This window comes from Falco naumanni, chromosome 14 (genome assembly GCF_017639655.2).
Source record: "Falco naumanni isolate bFalNau1 chromosome 14, bFalNau1.pat, whole genome shotgun sequence".
NCBI classification, from domain to species: Eukaryota; Metazoa; Chordata; class Aves; order Falconiformes; family Falconidae; genus Falco; species Falco naumanni.
Genome location: NC_054067.1, coordinates 568,593 through 594,186, shown reverse-complemented (window position 1 = coordinate 594,186; position 25,594 = coordinate 568,593). Strand labels below are relative to the sequence as shown.

General features: G+C 56.9%; 2 protein-coding genes across 6 annotated transcripts; both read right to left on the bottom strand.

The window, feature by feature from the left end:
* Positions 1–7,974: 7,974 nt before the first annotated feature.
* LOC121097493 (interleukin-22 receptor subunit alpha-2-like) lies at positions 7,975–17,063 on the bottom strand. 5 transcript variants are annotated; one of them, XM_040614543.1, is made up of 8 exons: positions 14,339–17,063; positions 13,747–13,867; positions 12,784–12,959; positions 11,695–11,873; positions 11,072–11,225; positions 10,645–10,769; positions 9,334–9,615; positions 7,975–8,350 (listed from the first exon to the last, which is right to left on the bottom strand). In XM_040614543.1, exons 1-8 carry the CDS (start codon positions 14,391–14,393, stop codon positions 8,102–8,104), a joined length of 1,341 nt encoding a protein of 446 aa, XP_040470477.1. In that variant the 5' UTR covers positions 14,394–17,063; the 3' UTR covers positions 7,975–8,101. The 5 variants fall into 5 exon arrangements, with proteins under 5 accessions (XP_040470477.1, XP_040470473.1, XP_040470474.1 ...); XM_040614539.1 differs by lacking the exon at positions 7,975–8,350 and having other exon boundaries at positions 8,509–9,615; XM_040614540.1 differs by lacking the exon at positions 7,975–8,350 and having other exon boundaries at positions 8,509–9,612.
* Positions 17,064–17,167: 104 nt separating this feature from the next.
* FAAH2 (fatty acid amide hydrolase 2) lies at positions 17,168–24,922 on the bottom strand. The gene is made up of 11 exons (XM_040614538.1): positions 24,734–24,922; positions 24,519–24,601; positions 24,058–24,191; positions 23,534–23,743; positions 22,980–23,099; positions 22,325–22,460; positions 21,380–21,497; positions 20,518–20,637; positions 19,446–19,557; positions 18,894–19,088; positions 17,168–18,235 (listed from the first exon to the last, which is right to left on the bottom strand). Exons 1-11 carry the CDS (start codon positions 24,908–24,910, stop codon positions 18,060–18,062), a joined length of 1,581 nt encoding a protein of 526 aa, XP_040470472.1. The 5' UTR covers positions 24,911–24,922; the 3' UTR covers positions 17,168–18,059.
* Between the last annotated feature and the right edge of the window lie 672 nt (positions 24,923–25,594).

The window sequence follows — 25,594 nt, the reverse complement described above, 5'->3', positions numbered from 1 at the left end:
CAAAACGCTGGCCATGGCACTGCAGGTGTTGCCTCAGCAGTGCCGAGCAGAGGGGAAGGATCCCCTCCCTTGACCTGCAGTGATGCTCCTCCTGATGCAGTCCAGGACACTGTTGGCCACCTTTGCCGCAAGGGCACATTGCTGGTTTCTGGTCAACTTGGTGCTGACCAGGACAGCCCTGGTGTGTCCTGGTGCCTGGTGGGGTTGTTTGTCCCCAGGGGAAGGACATGGCTCTTCCCCTTGCTGAACTGCACAAGTTCCCTCTCAGCCCATCTCTCTCCAGTTTGTTCAGGTCCCTCAGGATGGCAGCATGACCCTCGGGCACTGTCAGCCACCCCTGCCAGCTTTGCATCAACTGCAGACTTGCCGAGGGTGCACTCTGTCCCATCATCCAGGTTATTATTAATGAAGATGTTAAACAGAACTGTCCCCAGCATCGACCCCCAGGATGCACCACTGGTGACTGGCCTTTGGCCGGACTTTGTGCCGCAGATTGCAGCCCTCTGTTTGGCAAGGTTTCAACCCACCTCACAGCCCACTCACCTAACCCTGACTTTGCCGTCTCATCCGTGAGGATGCTATGGGAGACAGTGCCAAAAGCTGAGGCAAGCAACGTTTGCTGCCTGGCGCTGCCTTCAGCCTGACTGCAATGGGCAGGCAGAGAAGGTCCCCATCAACCATTGGGGTTCCCCCTGCCACAAAAGACCCTTTTGAAGGCAGCTCTACGGCACCCCTGCCTGGCATCACTTAGCCAGGCTGCTGCACCGGTGGGAGCTGTGAAGGGTTAAGTCCAGACCACTGTTGTCCCAGGTAACACCTCAGGTAACACCAGGCAGAAATCTTCTTGGGGGAGTCTGTCCCATGCCCGGGTTGTATTGCTCTGAGGAAACAGATGCTCTAAGGCCATCACAAAAACAAAAATGAGACACATAGCTACGACTAAGGCAACAAGTCCCTTGCTGTCTGACTGTGTTTAATTGGAAACCAGCAGGCATGTCAGGGGCTTTCCAGCATCTTACCCTTCATCCCATCCCTCCCCCAGTGCCTGTCTGTGCACATCCCCTGGGAAGCTCCCACCAGGCTCTGGGAGCTGAGCAATCCCAAGCACTTGGCCTTGTATTTCCTTTGCCTCAGACACATGGTCAAGCTACTGAAGCTCTGGAAGTCCCCGTGCATCAGCTGCGCAGCGAGAGGAGCCCCTGTGCCTGCTCATTTCCCAGAAGCACCAGGCAGCGTGCTGCACCAGGCCGCTTGCAGTGGCCACTGTAGCGGATTGTGGGGCTGGGCTCATGCTCTCCTTCAGGGCTCAGGCTCTGCCCAAGTGACTTTTTCTCCAGCGTCAGGAAAACCAGAGTGTCTGAACTGGTGCTTACGCTGCTGGTCAGTACTAACAGGTATGGACCAGGAGCACAGGGTGGGTGCAAACGGGTGCCATCGGCCCCAAGTCTAGCAGACGCCAGCTCTGTGGTCCCCTGGGGCACTGACTTGCACACAGTGATGCATGGCAGGGCACCATGCTGCAGCAAAGCCCCTGGCACACCGTGTAGTGGACTGGCATCTCAGTGCCAGGTCTTGTGGCTGCTGGGGAGGCTTGGACCAGCCCTGTGACCATAAGTGCAGCTCACCCCACAGCTTGCTCCACATGTGAGCTGCAATTCCCTCATCTCCATGCAGGGCATTTGTATGCCCCAGGCTGGCTGATTCCCAGGGCAACACTGTCTGTCATCCCAGAGTACCTGGACTCATGCTGTCTGCAGGTCACAGCAGCCAAAGCAGTCCCTTGGGTATGGGACGGTCCTCTCTTGTCTGACCTGGCCACACTAGGAAATGGGTTTAACCCAGCTGGACATATCCTACTCCTAATAATGCTGAGGAAAACCTTCCCCAGGCCAGAAGGTCTTTCTGCCCAAAAAGAAATAGGGGGAAGCTGCTTTGCTCTACATGTCTGCAGCAGCCAAGCCCCCATGAAACAACACGTGAGCCACATAGCTTGAGCCAGCATTCAGTGCCAGCCATAAAGCAGTGAGCTGGGACAAACCCCACCTGGTTTTCAGGCACAAACACCCAAGTCAGTTGTCCTTACCTTGGGCACTCTCGCTTTCAGGGTAGACAGGATAAACACTGATGCAGCAAGCCCCCAACAGCAGTGCTGAGGTGATGAACATCCTCTGGGAAGGCATCTTCTCTTCTTCTCCAAGCCTTGACCGATTTCTTAGGATCTTGTGAGTGAGGGAGTGTGAGGCGGTTCTTTTATATCCTCCAGCTCTCTGTAATTGATATGCTGTCATCAGGTGGGTTGTCTTTGTTGCTGGGTTGGCCATCCATCCTGATGACAGGAGATGACTGGTACTGCTCTCCCCACAGTTCAATCTCTGTCACCCTTGAATGAGGGTGCCTGATAGATGCTTGGATGGGTTTTCAGAAGCTCTGCTGTTTACTGTGGTTGTGCTAGAGAAGGAAGCGCTGTAGAAGGCTGGGCAGGTTAGCCATGACTCTGGTGGGGTCTGGAGGAGGATCAGAAGAGAACATGGGGCCAACATCTGGACAGAACATGTGGATTCACGCTTTCTTTTTGTGTGATCTTCCTTCCCAAGGGTTACCATGTCTTCCGCTCCTTTCACATCTCATGGCAACACAAGGGCAGTGGTAAAGCCTTTGGCCACCCAGGCATCCCGGGCTGATTTTCAGTGGGTGCCCCAGTCCCTAATGACAGGACTCAGCAAAGGATGAGGCTCACCCTCTGCAGCCAGCAGCAGCTGAAGTTTCCTTGCTGGAACAGTGTTTGACATTGCTGGCACTTGGAGGAGGCTGTCTTCTTACCCCAGAAGCTGGCAGCGCAATTCCCACTTCTGTAGGATGCGTCTGTAAGCTCCAGACAACCGATGTACTCCTAGCCCTGCTTGGCTGTGGGCATCCGGGCCAGCAAGTCCCTGCAGACCGAGGAGACTCAGACTGGGCTTCACAACAATGTGGACGCGGTGCAATTCAGAGCCAGCGCTGGAGTCTGGGTAGTTCTGGCTCAGAGTTAAATACATAAATAATAAGTACATAAATACATAAATTTCTCTCTGGAAAAAAAGGTAGCTAGTGATGAAGGTCTTGCAGCTGATGTCCCAAAGCAATGTCCGTGAGACAGGGTCATGACAAATGGCTTTCCTGGGATAATAATACAGAGGTGGTGCACACCCTTCTCAAAAGCTAGAGTTCTCTACAGGTACAGAGGCAGACCCCAACCGGTCACTGTGTCAGCAGGGACCGGCCCAGCTGTCCTGTGTCCAGGTTTCTCCAATTCCTATTTGAGACCCTGTCTTATTCACAAACTTAACTTTCAAGTTAGCACAGTATCAGCCAGCTGGAATTGCTTCTAATGAAATCACTTTTCCTGGAAAGCTTAATTCAGAGAAACCCAGTGGAAACTGGTCCCTTGGTGACCTCAGCCAGGCCACCTTTGCTGCGACACCAGCTTGCACCCTTGTTTGTGTAGTGCCATGCATCCCGGGAGCGGTGAGGAAGAGTTTGGCAGACAAGATTTTAAGCTCTCAGGAGCCGCAAATCAGCATTAGGTGTTATTTGTCGGGGAGAGGAGGCAGAAGTTCGTTTGGTGCCCTTTCCTACCCCTACCAACGCTGGGGCTCAGCCAGGGTGAGAGGTACCTGCTTCAGAGGTGCCATGAGGAAAGTCTTTTTGAAATCTTGGTGGGAGATACATGTTTCTTAGTCTCTTGTGTCCTCTCTTCTGGTGGAGTGGGACATCATGGAGACTTTCCTGGGGAAGATCGGACAGGGTGCTTGGGAGCCTGGGTTTTTTAACCATGAGGCTGACCGCAATCCTGTTGACCACAAAACAGGGAGACAACAGTGTCTGCGTGCCCAAGTAAAGGCTCTCATTTTTCATAAAGTGGTTGAAGGGGTATTAATGAGAGATCATTATTTCTGTCTGCAAATCCCTGTCTGTCAGGCACAGATCAGACTGGGAGACAGATGAGGTGAAATGTTCATCCATCCCACCTGGGCATACCACTCAGCTGGGACCTTTCTCCTAACAAAAATCCATATCTAGCCTGTTTTCCAGCTGCTCCCATCCCCTGGATGCCAGGTTTCATACGTTTACATGAAAAATCCTGAAGGCAGGCTCCTCACTTCTGCTGTCAGGACAAGGGCAGCAAGCACAGGCTGGTGAGGATGGCCACAGGGAGAAAGCATAAAAAACCCCTCCCAACTCACATGTGCATCGCATGAGATGATGTGCACCAGCTTAGAGGGCAGCTCTGCTTGTGCTGTCTATCACTGGGAGCATGAGTGGTATTTGTGGGCAGAGAGCTACAGATCAGTGTGCCTGAAGCGGTGCAAGGGAAGCGGGAAGGCATCCAGCTGAGCCACTCAGTCCATTTCTTGTCCCCAGACCAGAAATCCCCTGCCACGTGCATCAGGAGGATGGGGAGCACAAGGACCAGCCCCACCTCACAGACCCTGTCGGCGCTCGCTGCCGGGAAGAGCAGGGGCGAGCTGTCAGACACAGGGGAGCTCAACACGTGGAGACAGAGGACCTGGTGATAGAGTTGGGTGACATGTGGCTCGGCTTCAGCAGGGCGCCCATGGTACCTTCTGAATGCAGACACTTGCCACACGTCCCCAGACGAGGGCACTCCCAGACCGGCGCATGAAGTGGGAACAGATTCGCTTTGCAGCCTCCCAGCCTCAGAGCCTGGCCCTGGGGTGACCTGGGCATCCCCATCACTCTCCGAGGCTTGGGTCCCGACTGGCTGAGCTGCAGGAGAGCTCCCGCCTGGGGAGGAACCACCCCGGTCTGAACCAACAAGTTAACATCTCTGTAGTCTACCAGCCCTGCAGCCCTTGCCGTGCATACGCTCCAAACACGTTACGCTTAGTCTCCAGCTTCTGGGGCTTCTGTAGTCTTCACCTACATCCTGCTGGGTTTCTCAGCCAAGCCAAGCAGCTAAGACCACCCAATTCCTGACCCACTGGCCCAGCACTGTGGGGATTGATGCAGCAGGCACCAGTGGCCTGGGTCACGTTGCAGCTCAGACCAGTCAAACCACGAAGCCTTTCTGGGCTGAAGGACAGGGTCCAGCAGGACAGCTCTGCAGCTGCTGCTCTGTGTCACTCCAGGGACCCACCTGGAGCTACAGAGCCATTGCAAAGGCACCTTGCACAGGGGTGGCTGGATAACAGGGTAGCTGCAGTAACAGTCAGAGCAAGGTGGGCACAGGGCCAGGGCAGATCCAGGGGGTGAGCTGCAGCCCAAGATGCTCCTCTCTGTATCTCTGCCTCTCATGGCTTTCAAAGGCAAATAGGGACATTCCTTTATTCCAGCAGCCTGAAGAATATCAGAGCTTCATTTTCCCCCATCATTTCAGGAGCCGCCCTCTCCCTCATATTCGTTAGGTGCTATGTTTCCTGTGTGGCAGCTCCAAAAGTCCCATTTAGCCTACGCATAGCAATTTTCCACTCCAATATGTTTATAGGCTGGCAGCTCAGCTCTTTGAGAATTAGTAATAAGAAATACCCTGTTGCATAGTCTTATAACTGCTGTTTCTAATAAAGAGCTGCTTTTAGCTGCATTCCTCTCATTGCTTTGATCTGGTACTGGCAGAAGCTGAAACCACCGACGACAGCATGGAGAGCAGCCAGGAATGAGCCTATCGATCACAGTGAGTCAGAGCTTTCACAAGCCTCTGCACCAAATACCTCCAGGCACGGCTCTGTGACCATTGGCCTGAGGCCAGCATGAGAAACAGCAGCTGACCTCCAAGATGATGGGCACTGTGGGGCTGGGTGGGATGGCTGAGAACCCATCACTGGCTCACCCATCTCCAGGCTGCTGGGGGAGCATGGGATGCCTGCGAGCACAGGGTGGGAGCCAGCTGCATGCACATGCCCGAGTGCTGCAGCAGTGATGGAGGGACCCAGCCAGGCACCCTGCTGCGTGGGCTTAGCTGGGACTGCGGACCTGCCCCTGGACCCAACTCCATCATCCAGCACAACCCTATCCTGCTCAATGTGTAACGCCCAGACAGACAGACCAGAGCAGGGTGTAATCCAGACACGCTTTACCCAGACCCTGAGCTGTGCACAGTGGTGGCAGGTCCCCATCAGGACATGCTGGACCTTCACTCCTGCAGTAAGCATCATTCTTCTTGCTGTGGTTCTGCAGAGCCCCACACGCTGCTTGCATCTCTGAAGTGAAGCAAAAAAAACCCTCTTACACACCCACTTGGAAACTTCAGCTGCTAAAATGCCATCTTGAAATGTCACAAGCCTGCACTAACATCTCTGTTTCATACAGAACAGGGACATCTCAGCTGCTTCAACCACACCCTGGGTCAGGATGAGTCTCCGCTGCCAGTGAGTAACTTGCCTGAATCACCTGTGAGGATCCCAGCACAGTTACCCTGCCAGATACTAAGAAAAGAGCCGGTTTTCTTCTGAACTTTGGAGATTTGGCAGGCTGTTACAGCAGCGCTGGCTGTGCCCTGCTTCAGCAAGGTGGCTGTGGGAGCCAGCTCAGTCCCACCATGCTGGTCCAGCAAACAGCCCCGGTCTTGGCTGATGCAGCATGGGCTGGGCTGGCACAACGCATGGTCTTTGCTTGGCCTGGAGGACCTCAAGCTTTGTGTCTTTTTCCCAGAGTCTAATGGCACAAAAACCGGGGCAGCTTTGACCAACACTTCTGTTGAACAGTTCCCTGCATATGCCCTGCCACCATGCAATGACCTTCAGGAGCGGTGGTGAGGCTGGCAGCCCCATCAGTCCTGCTGGCCGTGTGGCCAGTCACACAGGGCTCTGCGGGTGTAGGGTTTTTACTGCGACCTTGAGACACACTGAAGACTATGAAGCACAAAGGGGGTGGTGACCAGACGCCACAATGAAGGATGGGAAGAGAGCAAGCCCTTGGCATGTCATCTCTGTTCACCCTTAAACAACAGCCCCAACTTCCTTGTCTTGATGGCCAAATGCCTCTGTCACCAAGGACAGTCCAGGACTGCTGCGGGATGCTCAGAGCTGTGTTTTGGCTCCTGTGTTTGCCTCAACTCCTCTGAAGTCTGCCTGATTTTAGCATTGGTGAATTCTCCTGGCTTGGCTTTTTGTTTGCTTTCTAAACACGCGAAAATTAAAAAGGCCATTTCACACGACCCAAAATTATGGGAGATACCTGTTTCCCAATTTTTCATCTTATTAAAAAGAGAAAGTGAAACAAGTTAAGGAAAATCAGACCCTTGTATCAGCTGAGCCTGAGAGGAACTTTCTTGGCAGCAAATAGCATATGGATAACATGCATGTTCCTTTCAGCAGCTTTTGGGACCACCTCTCTCTTTAAAAATTTCAGCTCAATCTATTGAATACACCACATATCCTCACATCATCTGTGGTGGATTGACCCCGGCTGGATGTCGGGTGCCCACCCAGCTGCTCTGTCACTGTCCTCCTTAGCTGGGCAGGGGAGAGAAAATATAACAAGTCTCTTGGCATGAGATGAGGACGGGGCAATTACCGTCCCAGCCAAACAGGACAGATGCAAACACAATACGTCACCACTAAGAGAGATTTTACTAACGAGATGCACAAAGCACAGCTGCCTGCTTTGGGGCAGGGGCAAAGCTGTCCCAGCAGCATTGCAGCTGGGGACAGGACACCTCTTTGCCCTGGCCTGGGAGCGCTCAACAGGGCAACCCCACTGGCCCCGCTTAGCTGCCGGCAAGCCGCAGCCAGTGTCGCTGCAGGTCTCCGGCTGAGTTGGCCATGGCAGCAGGAAAAGAGGGAGGCTGGCAGCCTGGCACAGGCAGGCACAGCCACTCCCAGGGGCTGCATAGCTGGGCTCTCAGGGATGACTCACGGGGCGTTGGAAAGTGGCTCCGCACAAGCGCCCCAAAGGGTTCCCTAAGGCTAGCAACGCTGTCCCCTCCATCCCCTGCACCAGACGCCTGGATGCTGGACACCAATTTCTTACCTGTTCCCAAATCCATCTTAAATCTTGTGAATCCAGGAGCTTGGATTTGTCTCTCAGAGGTGGAATCCATCAGTCCCAGCCTGCTGCAAAGCAAGATGCTGCCCGATGCCAGGGGAGAGGGCTTTCCCTCGCCTCATGGCTGCAAGTGCAGCCTCACAAACACATCCCGGAGAGATGACTCCAGGGCAGGGCTCCTCAGAAGGAAATTGCCCCAGTGCTGGTAGAAGGAATAATAAAACAATCCAGCTGTTGCTGAAGAACCAGCCTTTTCCCCACATGACAGCAATATGCAGACCAGCTGCAGGTGCATTTTTCTCCCAGGGAAACCCCACGTTTTCCTACTGCATTTCCCAGATGCTGCTCGGTCAGGGCAGTGCTGGCTCTGTAACACAGAAAGAATAAGCACAGAAGCCAATTTTCCATAATAAATTAGTGTTATTTAAAAAACATCTCCAGTGCACAATCAGTGTTTCCATTAAAGTAAATTTTTTTTAAAAAAATCTCCTCTTTCATAAAGAGGTTTATATATATATATGTATATACACAAATTTCTATTAGTCTATATAAAGTACACACAGATACATACATATATAGATGGATAAATAGATAAAAGTTTTGGGCCTTCAACTTTGGTATGTATTCCTTATGCTTTGGTTCAAGAGCACCTAAGTCACAGAGGAAAGCTCTGAAGATCTCTCCCATCAATGGCAGCTGCACCCAGTGCATGCCTGTGCCGGCCCGTGCGGGAGCTCACCCCAGCCCTGTCCCCAGCAGGGCACAGGCAGGTCTGAACAGGCAGCCACAGTGCCCAGGGCAACTCCAGGCAGCTGCCTGGTGCTGTGATCCGGGTGCTGGAGCTCCCAGCGTGCCCCCGCCTGCCTGCTACGGCTCACCATCAGCTGGGGGATGTGGCTCATAGCCAGAGAAGGGAGCTGCCTGCAGAACATCGGGGGGCAACTGGGGTAGCTGGTAGGAGCAAGGGAGGGGGACGTCCAGCGCTGCCTGCTCCAAGTTGCCTGGCTGCACAGTGCTGTCACCAGTCCCATGGCCATGCAGGGGCTGGAGAGCACAGACATGCTGTCCTCCATCCTCCTCCTCGCTGGCTGGCAGCTTCACAGAGCTGAGCGGCACCCAGTGCCCTGCTATGCCAAGGCTCTCCCGCAGGTCCTCCTGGCTGAAGCCCCTGCCTGGTGTGGGCAGAGGAAGGCAGCTGCCTGCTTCCAGGGCTGGGCACCGGCACTTCGAAGAAAACTGGCTTTGCAGGGAGAGCCACGTCTCGGATGTCCCATAGTCCCTGTCACCTGTGTAGCTGTCTCTGGTCAGTCCCACTGGCATTGGCTGCTCCAACTCAGCCCCAATACTCACCTCCCCGACCTGGGAGGCATCAGCATGCCCTGGCTGGCTGTGGGTGCAGGACGTGTCCCTTCCCTCGTGGCAGTCTGGCCCAAACCCGTTGGCACAGTAGCCACTTGTGCCCTGGGAAATGCTTTCTCCGACGAGCAGCTGGACTGTGGGTGCTGCGTGCTGAGCTGCAGGCAGCACATGGGAGGGGAGCAGGGTCTGCAGGAGCAGGGTGAGCGAGTCCTCCTCAAGCTCGGGGGTGGACACCCTGATGGGCACATTCAGCTCTTTGTTTGGGAGAGCCTGCTGGGAAACCAGCGGTGAAGCAGCCAGCCTCAGCTTGCTGAAAACTCCACCAGCCTGGGGGTGATGAACCACACACCCTGGGGAAGGGGACAGTGCCGGCCAGCCCGTCTGCTGTCTCACACCCCAGAGGAATGCAGGCAGGGCTCTGCTCACTGCAGCATTGGGGGTTTTGGTGCTGGGGCATGGTCACATCCTACCACACTGCTGCTTTTCAAGCTATGCCCCACCTGTCAGAGGCTGATGGAAGAACTCTCACCTGCTCAGAGATGCAAGCAATCCCTGCAAAGAAGCCAGGAAGAATAGGAAAGCAAAGGATGCTGGCACTGAGCTGGGCCAGCAAGTGGAGCCACAGACCACCTCCTCCCTACCCTGGCGCAGGGGACTTCTTCAGCTGAGCAAGTTGGTTTTGTCCCCAAAGTGCTCAACTGCTGCCACCCCCAGCACTGGGAGACTGGGACGCAGGGGGAACTGGGACTCAGGGAGAAAGGCTATCCTGGCAACTGTTTCCAGACGGCTCAGTCCTGCCAACCCAGAACTCGTTCTGGATCAGCTCAGCAGGGCTGCAGCCCTGGGAGCCTCTCTGAGCCTCAGGCTGCATTTATCCCAAGGCCAGAGCAGTGACAGGCTGCTTCTCACTCAGGCCAGTCTGTCCCAGGCTAGCAGCCCCACTGTTTGCTTCTCTTAGCTTCTTTCTCCCCTTCCAGCTGTTGTAGATGGACATGTAGCCAAGCAAAAGCTAACCATCTAAAGCAGGAGGCTCCTAACGCTGAGGGCTCTACTCGCAGGCTACGTGCTACCCAAAACAGCTTCTTCCAATGTGACCCATGGCTGACATGTATCACACCAGTATTGTCTCCCATGCAGCAAGGCCTGGGGTTATGGTGGGTCAGACAGCAGGGGAGGCACCAAGATGGTTTGGTGGCACAAGAGGTGGAGGGAAGGAGGTGCCGAGCCCCCTGCAAACACAGGGGACCCCAGCTTGGCCACAGCACAAACAGGGAAGAGGCTGGAGGAGGATCATTCACTTACAAGTGTTTTTGGTAGGTGCATCTCTGAGGGGCTGGGGAAGATGTGCAGTTGGATGAAGCAGAGCCCGGCCACACCCAGCAGCAGGAAGACACCACTCAGCACAGCAAGGAGGACCCAGGGAAAGCCTGCCAGGAGGTCACAACAGGCTCAGGGATGGAAGGACCTCAGCTGGCATCCCCCCACAGCCCACTCTGTGCCAGTGCTTCCCCATAGCTGCCACAGCAGGCTGGGATGTTCAAGGAGGTGATGCTGGGCAAGCCCAAGGCAGATGGCAAGACAGCATCTCCCCAGGAAAGGTCCCCACAGGGTGTTACTGAGCCACCAACCCTGACCAGAATGGCTAGGGGGTGAGTGACCCACACCCACACATGTGTCCGTGCTGCAAGCAGGACATGAGATGCAACTGCAGCAGCGAGAGAGCTCCTACCTGCAGGGTCTGCCGGAGTCACTAGGCACTGCTCGGCCTCCCTGCTCTGCTCCCTGGCCATGCCCACGGCTGCTGTCCGGATGCAGTACTGTGTGCTGGGCTTCAGGTACCTGAAGGTGCACGGTGCTTCCTCCCTGCTCCGTTTGCAGGGCACCTGGAAGCAGAGGGGCTGTGTAGCCAAGGCAGCTGGAGGTGGGGTCTGTGCACTGCTCCACTCCCCAGTACAGCCTTGACACCCGCTTGCCCCACAGTGTGGAGCACAGACACTCCCTCCCTGCTCCCCAGCACTTGTTTCTTCACCCCAGGAAGTGCTCAGGTCACAGAGTGTCTCGTTAAACAGCTACTGCACACTTTCATCCGAACAGACGTTGTTACAGGTTTTTCTTATTCACACATTCTAGAAGACGAAAGGGACCTCCTGCTGCCCTCAGGTTGCGAGCCCCTACTTGGGAGTGCAAAGTGTCCCATGCCTGCTTGCACTGCTGGGTGTGGGCAGGACCTGGGTACCTCCACAGGCACAGGCGCTGCCCCACCAGTGTAACTGAATCACGGGCATCTTTGCTGCACCAGGAAAGCTTTTGCAAGTCCCATGCACTCTGAGCCTTGCCCACCCTGCCACCTACTTGCTGAATGAGCACATCCCCTTCATACAGGCTCAGCCAGTACCACAGCTTGAGCAGCACTTGGTCAACCGGCTTGAAAGAACTGGTTTTGATTCTGTAGGGAGTGAGCGGCATGGTGATATTTACAGTGAGGATGTGACCCTGGAGCAGCCAGGACAGCTTGGGGGGGCCGACAATTGCTGTAGGGAGGGGAAAAAGAAAAAAAGAGGAGGAGGAAAATTAGGAAAATTAAGCCCTTCAAAACATAAGGCAGGCATCTAGTTTCTCTAAAATGGTGTTTTTCTGTTGGACATCCTGCTCCCAGCATACAGAAACTTTCCTAGGTCTAGCCTGATGGCACTTTGTGCTATGAAACCGCCCTAGAAATGGCAGCCACCACGTCTATGACACCTGCAGAGCACAACAATTGCTCTTTTAGCTAAGTGCATCTATTTCCATGCCAGCTGGACGCAGAGGGAATGAAAGAGGGGACCCAGACAGCCGACATACATCTCATTTTAGCCGCTCACACATTCAGTTCATTGCAACAACCCCTTATGAGGTGGGGAAGGGGAAGGTCCTGAAGTTTTTCCTCCTCCAAAACACAGCTAGGCTTACTGGACAGGACAGCTGGCCTGTGACTGAGAAGAGGCACGTGCCCACACCTCACAGACACGGCAGCCAGGCAAAGGCAGTGCTGCAGGGATTACTTCTGCCTTCACCAGCCCACACCAGCCTTACCTTGCAGAACAAAAATGCCCTTTCCCAGGGGATGCTTTTAAAAGGCAAGCCTGGAGGGGTATCCTCTTTCCCAACTCATCTCACTGTATTCTCCAGACCCCTAAATTCTCACAGCACCTTGGTGGCCTGGGGTCTCCCACTCGTGGTCCTCACCTCACTGTGTCTCCTCTATCCCCTTGCTCTTCATCCAGCCCTTCTCCAGCAGCTCTGTTCCCATCCCTTTCCTCCTGGTCAGGGCTCTTGGCACTTTTCCCACCTTTATTCACATGGTTTCCCATGGTATCTGACCAGGCCTCTCCAAGGACCCTTCTCCCCATCAGCCCCCCAAGAAGAGCAGGAGCCCAGCTGAAGGAGCTCCCTGGTCCTTACTGTCTCTGTACAGCTGCAGCTCACTGGAAGAGGCCCACTTGGACAGCTTGCCTCCAGCCACCGCTCTCACCCTTGCCCAGTAGATATCGTGGATCTTGTCAAAATACAGCTCACATGCCCAGGAGGAGCCGGTGCTGTTCCCCCCGCAGGTGTCTGCCTTGGTCCAGGGAGAGGTTCTGCCCGTAGAGAAAATGCAGGGATTTCTCCTTTTTGGTGCCTTCCTAGCCAAAAAGGCAAGGCTGCCTAGCCATCGCCATGCTGCCCAAGCAGAAAGCATGGGAGAGCACAAATACTGGCTAACAGCATCCTGGGCTGCATCACGAAGAGCATTGCCAGCAAGGCAAGTCCTCTCTCACAGGCACTGGTGGGGTGGTGCTTGGAGTGCTGAGCCCCGACCTGTGCTCTCCACCAAAGAAAAAAACACGTCCACACCAGAGAGCGCCCACTGAAGGGCCAAAAGATGAGGGAGGCTGAGCGAGTGGGGACTGATCAGGCTCAAAAGAAGGTGGCTTAGGGTGGGGGGGTCTTACCAACATGATGGAGTAAAGAAGATGGAGACTTCTCAGCAGTGCCCATGAAAGGACAAGAGGCAGTGGGCACAGGTTCAAGTACAGGAAATCCCCTTTACGCATAAGGGAAAAAAACCCAAGCCAAAACACAGCCCCAAAAAGCAACACCTTTTGTTTTTTTACTGGGAGAGTGATGAAAGGGAAGAGGTTGCCCAGGCAGGTTGTGGAGGCTCCATCCTTGAAGGTGGTCAAAGCCCAACAGGACACAGTCCTGAAGTGACCCTGCCTGAGCAGAGGTTGGATGAGCTGGTCTCCAGAGCTCCATGCCAGTTCTGTTACTCTACGATATTTACTGCCAGGTAATAATCCTCTGGCTACTGGGGTCCTCTGACAGCCCTTGGCCAGGGTGCGGGGGGACAATCCACCTCCATCCCCTCCTCCTCGCCCCACTTACCGTCTCCTCCACTCCACCTGGTACGTGGCACCGCTGGGTGAGCCAGGGTCTGGCTCCCACCGCAGGTGGACATGGAAGTTTTGTGCCTCCAGCCTCACATCCCGTGGAGGCAACGGCATGCCTGGGGAGGGGGGAAGCAGACAGGCATTAGGCAGCATCACTCTGCTCCGACAGGGCTGCTCCTTCGCCTGTCACTGCTTGGGCATGCTGCACAAATCTCCCCGCTTCACACAGGCATCATGGGGCTCCCCTCAACCCTACGACACCCAGCTTTGGTCCCACACCGGCCGACACGGACTCCCTGCCAGGCTCAGGCAAATGCTGGCTGCCAGCACGGGGCTCAGCATCTGCATCCTGCCAGTCTCTCACACAGCCTGCAGCACCCTAGCTGCAGGCCTGTGAAGGCACTGACACCCTGCTGAAATTGCTAGTGACCCTGCGGTTTTCTCTCCCGTCACACCTTGAAGACCACTCAGTCCACTCCTCCCTGCAGGTACCTTCTGTGGGCCTGAGAGGTGTCCCTGTGCTTCTGCTCACACTGCGGCCAGGGCCAGCCCCCAGCCTGCTGCAGCAGCTCCAGAGCAAGACTTACCCCAGAGCAGGGTGCAGCTGGCCAGGGACAGCAGCAGGCTCAGGGCAGGGCTCATCCTGCCGTGCCCCGTCCATCCGCCCCCAGCCCTACACTGCCGCGCTGGGGGACATGGTGAGAGCACAGGCGTGCTGGAGCTGTTCCACCACCTGCGAACACGATGGGTAGCTGGAACCTGTGATTAGAGAAAATATTTTTTTTCCTGAAGCTGTGGCCAGTGATGCCTGCAGCAGGCATGCCTCGCACATGGAGGTTGCGTGCCCAGCTGTGGCACGGAGGGGCCCACTGCAGTGTGGGCTGGGGGAAGCAGCAGCAGGGCAGGTGCCCTCCAGTCTGCAGTGACAAGGAAGCCCGTGGGGACAGTGGGAAGCTGCCATGCTCTGCCATGGCACTTTGCTGCAAGGACCTCCTGCTGCTCCCACCTCTAGCTGGTTCCCAGTGGCATTTGGTCCCTCCTTGAAAGCAGCAAGAAGTCACACTGCCAAGTGTTGCCGGGACATGGGTCTGAGAAAGCTCCCAGCCTGATGCTCACACCGCTCGAGCGGTGACTCAGTCCTGCTCATGCATGACTCACACAGGCACAGCCAGTGATACCGCTGCTGTGACACCTCCAGCCCCCGGGAGAGTACCATGCATGCCAGCCAACAGGACACCCCAAGGCACCCATTTCGGGTGCCGTGCTCCGAGTATAGACCTCAGTCCACATGAACCACAGCAGAGGCCAGTCCCAGGGAGCACCTGCACTGCAGCCCTGGGGGGATGCTGGGGCAGCACTGCAGTAAGTTACCACCCAGCTTCCTCCTCGCTCTCTCTGAAACCTGTCCAGTACCTCCATACCTTGCCTTGCCCCACCACTCAGCTACTGGGGAGTTTTTTTTGCCCTGATCTTGCTGGCTATGGAGCTTGCTTGCCCTCTGGAAAGAGATGTGCAAGGGCTTGGCTTTGAGGCCACCAACACTGACCTCCAGGTTGTGGGGACACGTCTCTCGGTGAAGCTGGTGAGCCTGGGATCACCTCCAGAGGCAGGTGGGCAGGAGCATCCCCCTGGTCAGACCAGACACCTGTAGGGCTGACTTGCTCCTACCTATTGCCTCTTGCTTTTCCTGTTTTATACTGACTTCACACCAACATTATGAGTGTGACCACCTTGGCAGGTGTGTATAAAATGCTCTTCCTGTGTTTTATGTCCCTTGCAACTGTTCAGAGCTGGAAACAAGGAGGAGCAGCCAGCAAGTGGGGATAGGCAGCTGCAAACTGTGAGCAATGGCTCTGAACCTTGAGGCAAGACTGCTGAAATGCCAGAGCCAAACGGCTTCCCCCTGCCCCGATGCCAGCCTGAGCCCTCCCAGCTTGGCAGCAGGCGCCTGGGGAAGACAGCCAGCATTTCTCCCTGGGGAAGGGGCGCCCAGAACTTTTCCTGGGACTCATAGAGGCGCAGAGGAGAAAGTAGGTAAGCTGAGGAGACCCCGGGAGCTGGCTGCCTGCACGGGCAGACAGGGCTGCTCCTGCTGCGGGAGGCACTGGGCAGGTGGCCACTGCTTCCACAGCAGCGAGCATGGCCACAGGATGGTCCCTGCCAGCCCCTGCTGACCCCAGCACACTGGGTCCCATCCCACCTTGGCCAGAGGGAAAAACCCAGCACCCCTCCCCACGTTGTGGTTTCTCTAGATACGGTTTAGTGTCTGCCCTGCCAGCTGAGACTGCAGAGATAAACCCCCTCTCCTCTGCACATCCCTTTCTTCGCAGGTATCCCCCATCACCACCCTGAAGCACCAGCTGTCCCCCCTACCTTGGGCCATGCAGTTGCTCATCTGACCCCTGCCGTCACAGCAACCCACCAGAGCAAACACGGCGGCCACCTGCGCTCACCACACTGCTGAACGCAACCACCTTCAGCTCAGCAATCCCCTTTGGCTCCCAGTGGTCCCTGAAGCACCGTCAGGGTCTGTCCAGCTGCCAGGCTCCTTCCAGCTGGGCGACAGGCCCCCGTCCGCTGTGCCACACACGGCAGGCTGCGGCAGACACCCCACAACACGTGATCTCGTGATCTGGCTTTCGTGGATCGTGCCTCTTCCTGACTCAGGGTTGGGTTTTCTTGTTTCTTCCTTCCTTGTTGCTGGTGCCTCATCTGGCTGCAGGCTCCCGAGCCAGGCAGCCCTCGGCAGTGCCCTCTGCCTGCTCTCAGCACCCGGGCTGTGCCCAGCGCCGCCATTCCCCCTTGCGGGGACCCTCAGTGGCTTGGGGACAGAAGACAGCAGCACAGGGAATGGGCCGGGACCAGGGGAGACACGCGGCAGGACATAAGCCAGGATGTCCCCGCAAAGCCAACACCAGGAGGTTTTATCCTTGCCCACATCAGTGCTGCAGGCTGGGTGCACAGCCCTGGGACCCCACGCCTGCTCTGCCCTAGAGACACCAAGGAACCTGCACATGGTTCATCATCGCCCTACGAGCCCCAAGCCTTTGGCAGCCCACTGGGAGGAGAAAGCAGCAGGGCTGACACTTCCCAAGAGCATAATGCTGTGCAAACTAACAAAGCCATTGACCGCAGCACCGCTGGAGCTCCCCAGCACCCTTCAGCTCTGCCAGGAGCCAAGCAGGCACTGCTGAGTCCGGCCATTTTAAAGCAAGAGCCTAGCAGTGGCCAAGTGCCACCTTTGGGGCAGGTCCAGAACCTTCCCTGCTGTCCCTGCGCTGCACCCACAGCCAGCAGCACTTGGCAGCCTTGGCACATCCCATGGTGCAGGTGGGAATGGGGCCAGCACCTGGGGGACTGCAGCCCTGCAGCCTGCGGAGCAACAGCCATTGGGAACAACGACGCAGCCAGCAGCAAACTGGACAGACTCTTTAATACCACCCATGCTGAGAACATCCTGTGCTTGCTGCCCGCCCTGGGAACAGCCAGCTGCCCGAGCCTCTGCCTGCACCCACTCTGGGGGCAGAGGGGCCGGGCAGCTTGAGAGGGCAGGGGACACCAGTCAGGCTGGGTGATCGCCTGGGACAGAAAGGAAAGACACAGGCAGGAGATGCTTTAGCCATCTCAACATAGAGAGGAGCATTTAAGAGCTCTTCCAGTGCTGTTAAAGCTGCACAAGAGCAAAAGCCCCTTTCTCCCTTGCCTGCCAGCTGTGCACCGGGCAGAGCCCAGCACCATCCACCCTACAAGGCATTGCTGGTCACGCTGGCATAGCTGCCTCCAGTGCCCTCTCCTTTAGAGTTAGTGGGGGAAACCCTGGGGCAGCTCAGGGAGGCTGCAAGGGCCAGCAAGCCTGTGTGCAGGGCAAGGCCAAGGAGAGGGCACCCAGGGTCCCCAGGGGCAGTGCTATGTGGTTGTCCCCCAGCAGTCTGGCACCTTCTTTCCCCAGCCTTCACTCAGCATCTTCAAAGCAGCAAGCGCTAGAGACTGCCATCTCCACACCCAGGGGAAGATCACAGGTGCCCATTGCAGGCAGGACGCAGGCAGCACGCTGTCAGCCTGCGGCACTGGGGTCTCGCAGGGCCACGGGATGGGCAGGTGTCTCTCCTGGCAGAGGGTGCTGCAGGGAGGAGATGACTCCAGCAGGAACAGCCCAGCTTCCACAGGGGCCAGAGGCACTGCTGGCTGCTCGCAGGAGGGTGCAAAGTGGGGTGCGGAGGGAGTGGGTAGTGCCATGGCAGGACTGCCACTGCCTCGCTGGGCACCACCATCTCCGTCCCTGCCTCCCTGCAGTGCAAGGGGCCCAGGCTAAACTTTCCCAGGTAAAACCCATCCTCCGAAGGCCTTCTCCAGATACCGGGCTACTGCCAGAGTTAGGTGGTCATTGTAGGAAGCTGCTACTAGCTGGATGCCCAGTGGCAGGCCCTCACTGCTCAGGCCCAGCGGGCACTGTGTCACCGGCAAGCCCAGGACGTTGAAGATGGCTGGAAGAGAGAAGGCTGCATCAGACAAACACAGCAACTGGGTAGGCAGCTGCTGCCAGGCACGGCACCAGGCTCCTGGAAGCTGGTCCTCGATGGCGCGGCACAGTTGTGGCAAGGAGCGCAGAGACATGACAACAAGGGCACATCACTGTCCAGAGATTCTCAGCGCTTACATCACACGTGCAAACTGCACCCACGAGTGATGACACATGCATGTGGCGCCTGCTGTGGCATGCCAGGATCTGCTTTGGGACATTCCTGCCCCAGACACCATCCCTCCACTACTCCGAAGCCAGACAGTATTGCAACACAGTGCTGGCATCAAGGAGCACGCAGGAGCTCTTGGGTGCCTGCTACACCACAGCACCAGCTGTAACAGTGTGAACGCGTTCTTCTGAGGTGGGGCAGAACACCCCCCCTCCCCAAGATCAGACATCTCAATCAGACCTGCCCCACCGTGGACAGTTTTAAAGCAGGGCCATAATCCTCGCCTCATGTTCTGAAGCAGCCAGACACCCCTTTGCACTCCAAAGCCCACTGTCAGTGATAGAAATACCGTGGGCAAAACACTCTGGCTCCCAGCCTGCACTGCTGCAGCGGGTGTGGGCATGCCTGCATCCCCTGCCTGCACCCCAGTGGAGGATTCAGAGCTGCTCACCTGTGTAGGCGAAGTTGAAGGGCATGCATATAGGGGAGTGGTGCCTAGGAGCTACGGTGGGGTGGGAGGGGTAAAGAAGCACCCCGTCCGGCCCCAACAGAGCCTCCATCTCTTCCTGCAGGCTCTTCCCCATGCTCACCAGCTTGGCATTCCCACCAGGGTTGAGTTTCATCACCTTCTCTGTCAGCCCCAAGGCTGCGGGGTAAGGGCATGAAGAGGAATAGAGAGTGAGAGGACCTGGGTTAAAGCGCATTGCACAGCCACACGCAGCATCCCCCAGCTCCATGTGGGGTCTCCCAAGTCCCCCTCCCTGCTGGCACACCGGCTCCCACAGCAAATTGCCCCCTGCACGTGGCATGGCTCTGCAGGCAGTGTCTCCCCAGCTACACCACTACACCAGGCTGGTGTAGTGACACCAACCGTCACTACAAAAAAAACAACCAAACAGTCTGAAGCTGCTCAGCGCAAACCACGGAGTCCCTTTGCGAGGCACTGGAAGGAAATCATTTTCATCTAACAACTCGCACGCCCTGGGGCTCCTCCCAGCCTTACCGATAGCTGGCAGAGTGTGGGAGGACATCCCCACAAGCCACTTCATCAGTTCCCACAGCGGCCACACCGGCTTGCCGTGATCCCCCAGCAGGTCCGTGAATAGCTGTGCCTCCTGTAACACACACACACGCTTCCTCCATCAGCACCACCAGCTAGCGCACCATGGGAAAGAACAGGCTGATAAAAGACAGAGAAATATCCAGCTGTCCAATTATCCTGACACAAGCTGTTCCCATTTTCAGACAAGTGATGCCCATCACGAGTGTTACGCAGCTCTAGCGCTAAACCAGAGCGGCAGCGGGAGCATTTCTCCCTGCCAGAGACAGCAAGAAGGGGACCTCACTCTGCAGAGGGAGAGCCCCACAAAGCAGGACCTTTAAGTCCCTTTCCTCTGACAAGATGCAAGGGATGATGCTCTAGGTAATGTCTCCTGGGGGCATTTATTGCTGTTATATGGTGTGGGATCAGGAAAAAGGAGGCAGAAGGGGCCTCTTTAGCAAGGTGGGGTTGGTTTCCCTTTCACTGATGCCTGTGTGGCAGGAATGCACAAGGCATAACACTCCTGAGAGTTTGTTTTTGCTACAAAATACTTCCATGCATGCACAGAGCATGGTGTAATGGCTACAACTCAAGGAAAGAAAAAAAAATAATAAAAAAATCACACATGCAGGCCTGCTGCTGAAAAGCTGCTAATCCACCACCTCAGTCCTGCCACCCTAACAGGCATTAATCCCAACCTACAGCAGCACAGAGGTCAGAGTGAGGCAGGACGCTGCCTGCTTGGTTCACTCATGAAATTGCACAGAAAAGGTCAACGGGCTAAAGTGGCCTCTCCTTCCCTATACCATGTTGCTCCTCTGCTGGGAGCCACATCATCACCTCATGGGAAAGCAAGGGAGAAGGGACTGTGTAGCTTTGGAAAGAGATGAAAGGAGGACTGGAGGGACAAATGGAGCAGAGAAATCCCCTGGGCAGGTCTAGGAAGCCTACAGCTCTCCACGGCTGGCTCCAAACAGCTGATTCTCCTCTGCTGATACCAAATTTGTGCCTTTGCTAGCTTGGTCTGACATACCTGCCCATCACTGTCCTTGGATGACATCATGGCTGACCAGATCTGGAAAGAATACTTCATCTTATGGATCACCACGCGCTGAACTTCGACCCCCAGCTCACTTTCAAGGTGCTCCACCACCTAAGGGGAAGAGTGGGAAGGGTTTGCTTCCACAAGGACATGATGTGCTGCAGTCAGTCCATGGAAACTAGGGACAGAAGAGAGCCCAGGAGCAGCTTCTTTTGACTGCCAAGCAGGGGATCCTGCAGCTCCTGCCTGCTCCCCTCTGCCCTGAGCAGCGACACCTCCTCCATCCGATAACAACCTTGGAGCTCCCTGAACAGCCCTCCATGCCACCTCCAGTGATGCTCCAGAAGAGCACCGAGAGCATCAGAGAAGGTTTAAATGAAAACCAAAAAACAGTCCTTTGCATGACTAAATGCCAGGCAGCAACCCTAGGAAGATTGTGAACACACACCTGTCCCTTTGCCGTGTGATGTGCCCCCTGAAGGTCTCCATAAAATGGGCAAGAGATGTTAAGAAAGCAAAACACGGCTATCACAATGGAAATTGGACCAAAAGCTTTGCACTCCCCAGTGCACTCTAACATAGGTGTTGTTGGCATCTGCCACTGCTCACAAGACTTCCCCCTTGCTTCTTCTTTAACACAGAAGAAGAAAGAGTTCTTTCCACCTTTTTTCCACTGGAAGCATATAACCAGGACTCAAGGCTGCCTCCACAGCAGTGTAACCTGCAGCCCTCCATCCCGTCAGCCCCTGCAGGAACCATGCACAGAGCAGCTCACCTTGCCCCCAGGGACTGGTCTCCCCAGGTTTTATCTCCAGGCTTACCCCAGTGAGGGCCAGCCTTCATTCGTTCTTACCTTCTTTTGGGCCTGCAAAATCTCCTTGTCCACAGGTGACACAAAAATGGACCCACCATCATGATCCATGCAGTGAAATTTTATTTTTTCTAGTGATACCTCTTCATCCAGCTTCAGCCTGGGAAAGGAACAGCACTTTGCTCACCAATCTGTCCTTGCTCCTCCCCTGGCTGCCAGAACTGCTCACATGCTTTGTTAACACGCCCTCAGGAGACCTGATCGGTCCTCAGGACACCCTGCACTACTCATCAGGGTGGGAAGGAGAGTCCCAGATGCCTGCTGCCCACAACCCACCCAGCTGCTTGCCCACCCCATCAGTCCCAGCTACTTCCACACATCTGTTGCGGTTAGACAATCCTCATCTCTCAGGATGGACCTTGTAATTAGATTGCGGCCACGACTGAGGTTGGGATTGCACCACAAGAGCTGTGGAGAAACAAAAGCAGTAACGGAGAAAGAAATTGTGTGCAGGCTGCAGCAAGAAGCAGGACCTGCCCAGTCTGCCCCATCTCCACTCTGCTCCTTACTGGTACCTGTGCATAAAGGGCCGCTTGGTTGCACAGAACCTATGAAGAGATCAAATGGGGCCATGGTGTGGGGTGTAAAAGTAATTATTTGGCAACAAGAAAAAGTACATGTGAAACTCAAAAGAAAGGCCAGCCCCAGGAGGGAAGGACCTTGCTGATGGCACTGGCTGGAGCAGCTCGCAAAAGAAGTCTTCCTCCGAGGAGGACCCGGCTGACCATGGCTGCCTGTTCCCCAGAGCACATGGGTGGTGGGAAGGACAGCCCTGGCTGCAAGGGTCCTGCTGAAGCCAGGGCTGGAGGAACAAGCAACCTGGGTGGTGCAGATCTGTCTTGTATGCTTAATAGGGACCAGTGTGCTGTGCTGACCAGAAAGTACCTGAGGCGAACTCAGAGGCTCAAAGCAGTGGGAACAACTTACTTGTTGACTCCAGGACCAGCCATGACCCTCAGCATAGGCTCCAGGTCCTCCGCATAGCGGCACATGGGCCCCGTGCACAGGAAGCTGGTCCGCACCCCTTGAGCGTTTGGGAACTGACCATCATTGGGCACGACGCCTGCAAGCACAGAGGGAGACATTGGGTACAGCCCCGTGAGCATCTGCAAGCACTCAGGAGCATCCTCCAGCTGGGGCAAGCTGTGCAGGAGGGTGGCCTCCAGGTGCAGAGGGAAGCCGTCGCCCAGGGATCACATGCATCAGCAGTGCTTGCGAGCTGACTGTAAGGTGCGTAGGGTGAGGAAAGGAGATAAAGCACCCAGCCAGGACACCAACTGCCAGGGAAACACCCCAGCAGCAGATCCTGACCTTGGGAAAACATCCCACGCTGAGGATGCAATACCAGGGGTAAAACACCTCCCATGTGCTTGGCCTTCTGCCACCAAATGGCTTCCCACTGCCAAAGCCAGGCTGTGCTCAGGCAGTGGGCTTGTCCCGTGCAAGTAGTTGCCTGTGCCCTTGCAGCAATCCCACTAGAGGGGAACACAGGAGTGCCCCGAACAGGTTCCTTCCACACCCCACATCCCCACCTCCTGACATTTCTGCTGAGGAGGAGAGGAGATCCCCACACCTGCTTTACCTGTTGTGGGTTTATGGCCGAAGACTCCATTGAAGAAAGCAGGCATCCGGATGCTGCCACCGATGTCAGAGCCCACACCTATGACTGAGCATGCAGCTGCCAGGACACCGCCCTCCCCACCTGCATGGGAGAAAATACAGCAAAAATCCCACAGGCTCCTAGTGCAAATCATCCAGCAAAGCAGAGCATCCCACAGCGGCCACTTCACTTTGCATGCAGATGGGGTGGGAGCTGCCTTGGCTTTAGCAGCATCTGGGGGACAGCTGGGGAATGCGGGCCAAAGGGATTTTCCTGCTGAAGTGCCACACCAGCACTGCTGTTTGCATGTAGAATAAAACAGAGCGAGCTGAAGTGATGCTGGGTATAACATCCAGGAGGTGCGAAGTCATCGGGCCTCCAAATGGCCTACTGCACTGCCCAGGAAAGAGGCCTGCTGGCTCTCCGAGAGCCCACCAACAAGTTAAAGCAGCATGCAGATGACCTGGGGGTTCTCCTTCCTTGCTGCATTTTAACCTGCTGCTTGTGCAGGACTATGCTGAGGTGCTGGAGCTCACCTGAGCTGCCACCCACGATCCTCTGCAGGTCATAGGGGTTGTTGGTCCGGCCATAGACCCTGTTGCTGGACTCGTACCACATGCACAGCTCGCTGCAGTTGGTTACGCCCAGCGGGATGGCACCAGCCTGCTTCAGCCGGGACACCACCATGGCATCCGAGGTGGCAATCACATTGCGGCGGCTGACCAAGCCGGATGTGTTGGGCATCCCTGTGGTGCCAGGATCGAAAGATGGAAGCAAGTGTCAGGGCCAGCTCCCCCGAGATGACCGTGGAGGAAGCAGGCTGCAATGAGCAGGTCCGCAACAAGGGCTGCTCCTCTGCAGCGGTGCAGCCCCTGCAGCATTTGGGTGCTTAAGGAGAACACGGACACAGGAGCCCAGGCAGGACGGGGTGCAGGCCATGGAAAGGGAAGCTGCTTCCCCCTAAGCGCCCCGCCACAGCCACCCACCTCCCTGGGAGCATGCGGCCAAGAGGCAGCAAGTCACGACCTGTGCAGCTGGAGAGAAGCGAGGGCAAACCCACCGTGCAGAGAAAAGGCCTCCTTGACGGTGATGGGAACCCCTAGGAAGGGGAACTTCTCCTCCAGGTAGTCGTCGCCGGGGCGCTCCGAGAGCAGCTTGTCCACCTGCCGCGCCTCCTGCAGCGCCTCCTCAAACCTGCAAGGGAGCAGCGGGGGGGGGGGCTCTGGCGCTTCTCTGCAGCCCGGCGGGACTGGCAGCGGGCAGCCGGCTCCGCAGGGCGGGCAGATGCTACGTGCACCGGAGCAGCTAACGTGAAGGTCAGAGTCCCCGGGCTTTAGCACAGACCGGCGCCTTTGCAACGGCCCCAGGTCTTTGCTTCTGCGCCCGGGCAAAGCGCGGCCAGCCGCGCCGTGGGGCGAGCCCGGGCTGCACCGGGCCCGCAGCAGCCCGGCCCGGGGGGGACAGCGGGGCCCGGGGAGGGGCCCGGTGGCGAGCGACCGTCACTGCGCCTCCCCGCCTCACCTGTCCTTAACGACGGCGTTGATGAGGGGATTGACCTCCCTGATCCTCTCCACGTATGCCTCAACCACCTCGACGCACGTCACCTACAACGGCAGGCAGAGCGGGGACCGCGGTGAGGTGCGCGCTCCGGAGGGTCGGGGAGGGGGGGGGGGGGCGCGGGGCGGCCCCGGCACCCCCCGCCGCTTCCCGGTGCCGCTTCCCGGTGCCGCTCGCACCTGCCGGGCGCGGAGCCGCGCCGCCAGCTGCCGGGCCGGCAGCAACAGGAGCGGGCGGCGGGGCGGCGGGACGGCGCGCGGGGGCGCGGCCGCCACGAGCCCCAGCAGCGCCAGGCAGGCGCGCGAGAGCAGCCGCAGCAGCAGCGCCAGGCACCGCTCCGCGCGCGACAGCGCCATGGCCGCCCCAGCGCCGCCGCGGCGGAAGTGACGCCGGCGCCGCCCGCGTTGCCGCGGCAACGGGCCCCGCCGCCGGGCCGTGCGGCTGCGCCGTGCGGGAGCGGCGCCGACTCCGGCTCCGCCCGCCGCAGGCCGTCCCGCCGGGCTGGCGCGGCCCGCGGGGACTCGCCTCTCCCCGCTCGGGGGCGGCGGGCGGCGGGCGCGGGGCGCGCACAGCGGCCGGGGGGCGCGGCGGCCCGGTGAGGCGGGGCCGCGCCATCCGCCGCCGCCGCGCTGCCGTGGGCGAGGCGCGGCAGGGCCTGGGGGGCACCCGGAGCCTGGCCCCAGGGGCGGCCCCAGGCGCGCCCCTCTGCCAGCCTGCGAGGCCTGGAGGCTGCCCAGCTTGCGAGGTGCCATCCGATTACGTTCTTCCTCCACATTTTAAACACCGAGCTTCGTTCTCAAGCTTTTCCCCTTAAAGAAGACAGCCATTACCATGCTTATTTTCAAACAAGCACCGAGTTTTGTCAGTCACTTGGTCACAGGACCTGGGAGAGCACTGGACGACCCTCAAGACAAAATTTACAAGAATCGGTAACACCGGGGAAGAAAAATCATGTGTTTTAAAGCAAGTATTTAGCAGCATCTGAGCTGGCCTTATCTCTCTTTCCTTCCACATAGTTGGCAATTAGATTATCAGTGAAA

What these genes read in the sequence shown, in the direction of transcription:
- LOC121097493 (XM_040614539.1), bottom strand. Translation starts at nt 14,393, where the DNA reads ATGAGCCCTGCCCTGAGCCTGCTGCTGTCCCTGGCCAGCTGCACCCTG. An exon ending in CAGCTGCACCCTGCTCTGGG is followed by an intron (nt 13,868 to 14,338) that starts GTAAGTCTTGCT and finishes CCCCCTCCCCAG; the next exon opens with GCATGCCGTTGCCTCCACGG. An exon ending in CAGGTGGAGTGGAGGAGACG is followed by an intron (nt 12,960 to 13,746) that starts GTAAGTGGGGCG and finishes CTCTACGGGCAG; the next exon opens with AACCTCTCCCTGGACCAAGG.
- FAAH2 (XM_040614538.1), bottom strand. Translation starts at nt 24,910, where the DNA reads ATGGCGCTGTCGCGCGCGGAGCGGTGCCTGGCGCTGCTGCTGCGGCTG. An exon ending in CGCGGCTCCGCGCCCGGCAG is followed by an intron (nt 24,602 to 24,733) that starts GTGCGAGCGGCA and finishes CTGCCGTTGTAG; the next exon opens with GTGACGTGCGTCGAGGTGGT. An exon ending in CTTCAACTTCGCCTACACAG is followed by an intron (nt 18,236 to 18,893) that starts GTGAGCAGCTCT and finishes TCTCTCTTCCAG; the next exon opens with CCATCTTCAACGTCCTGGGC.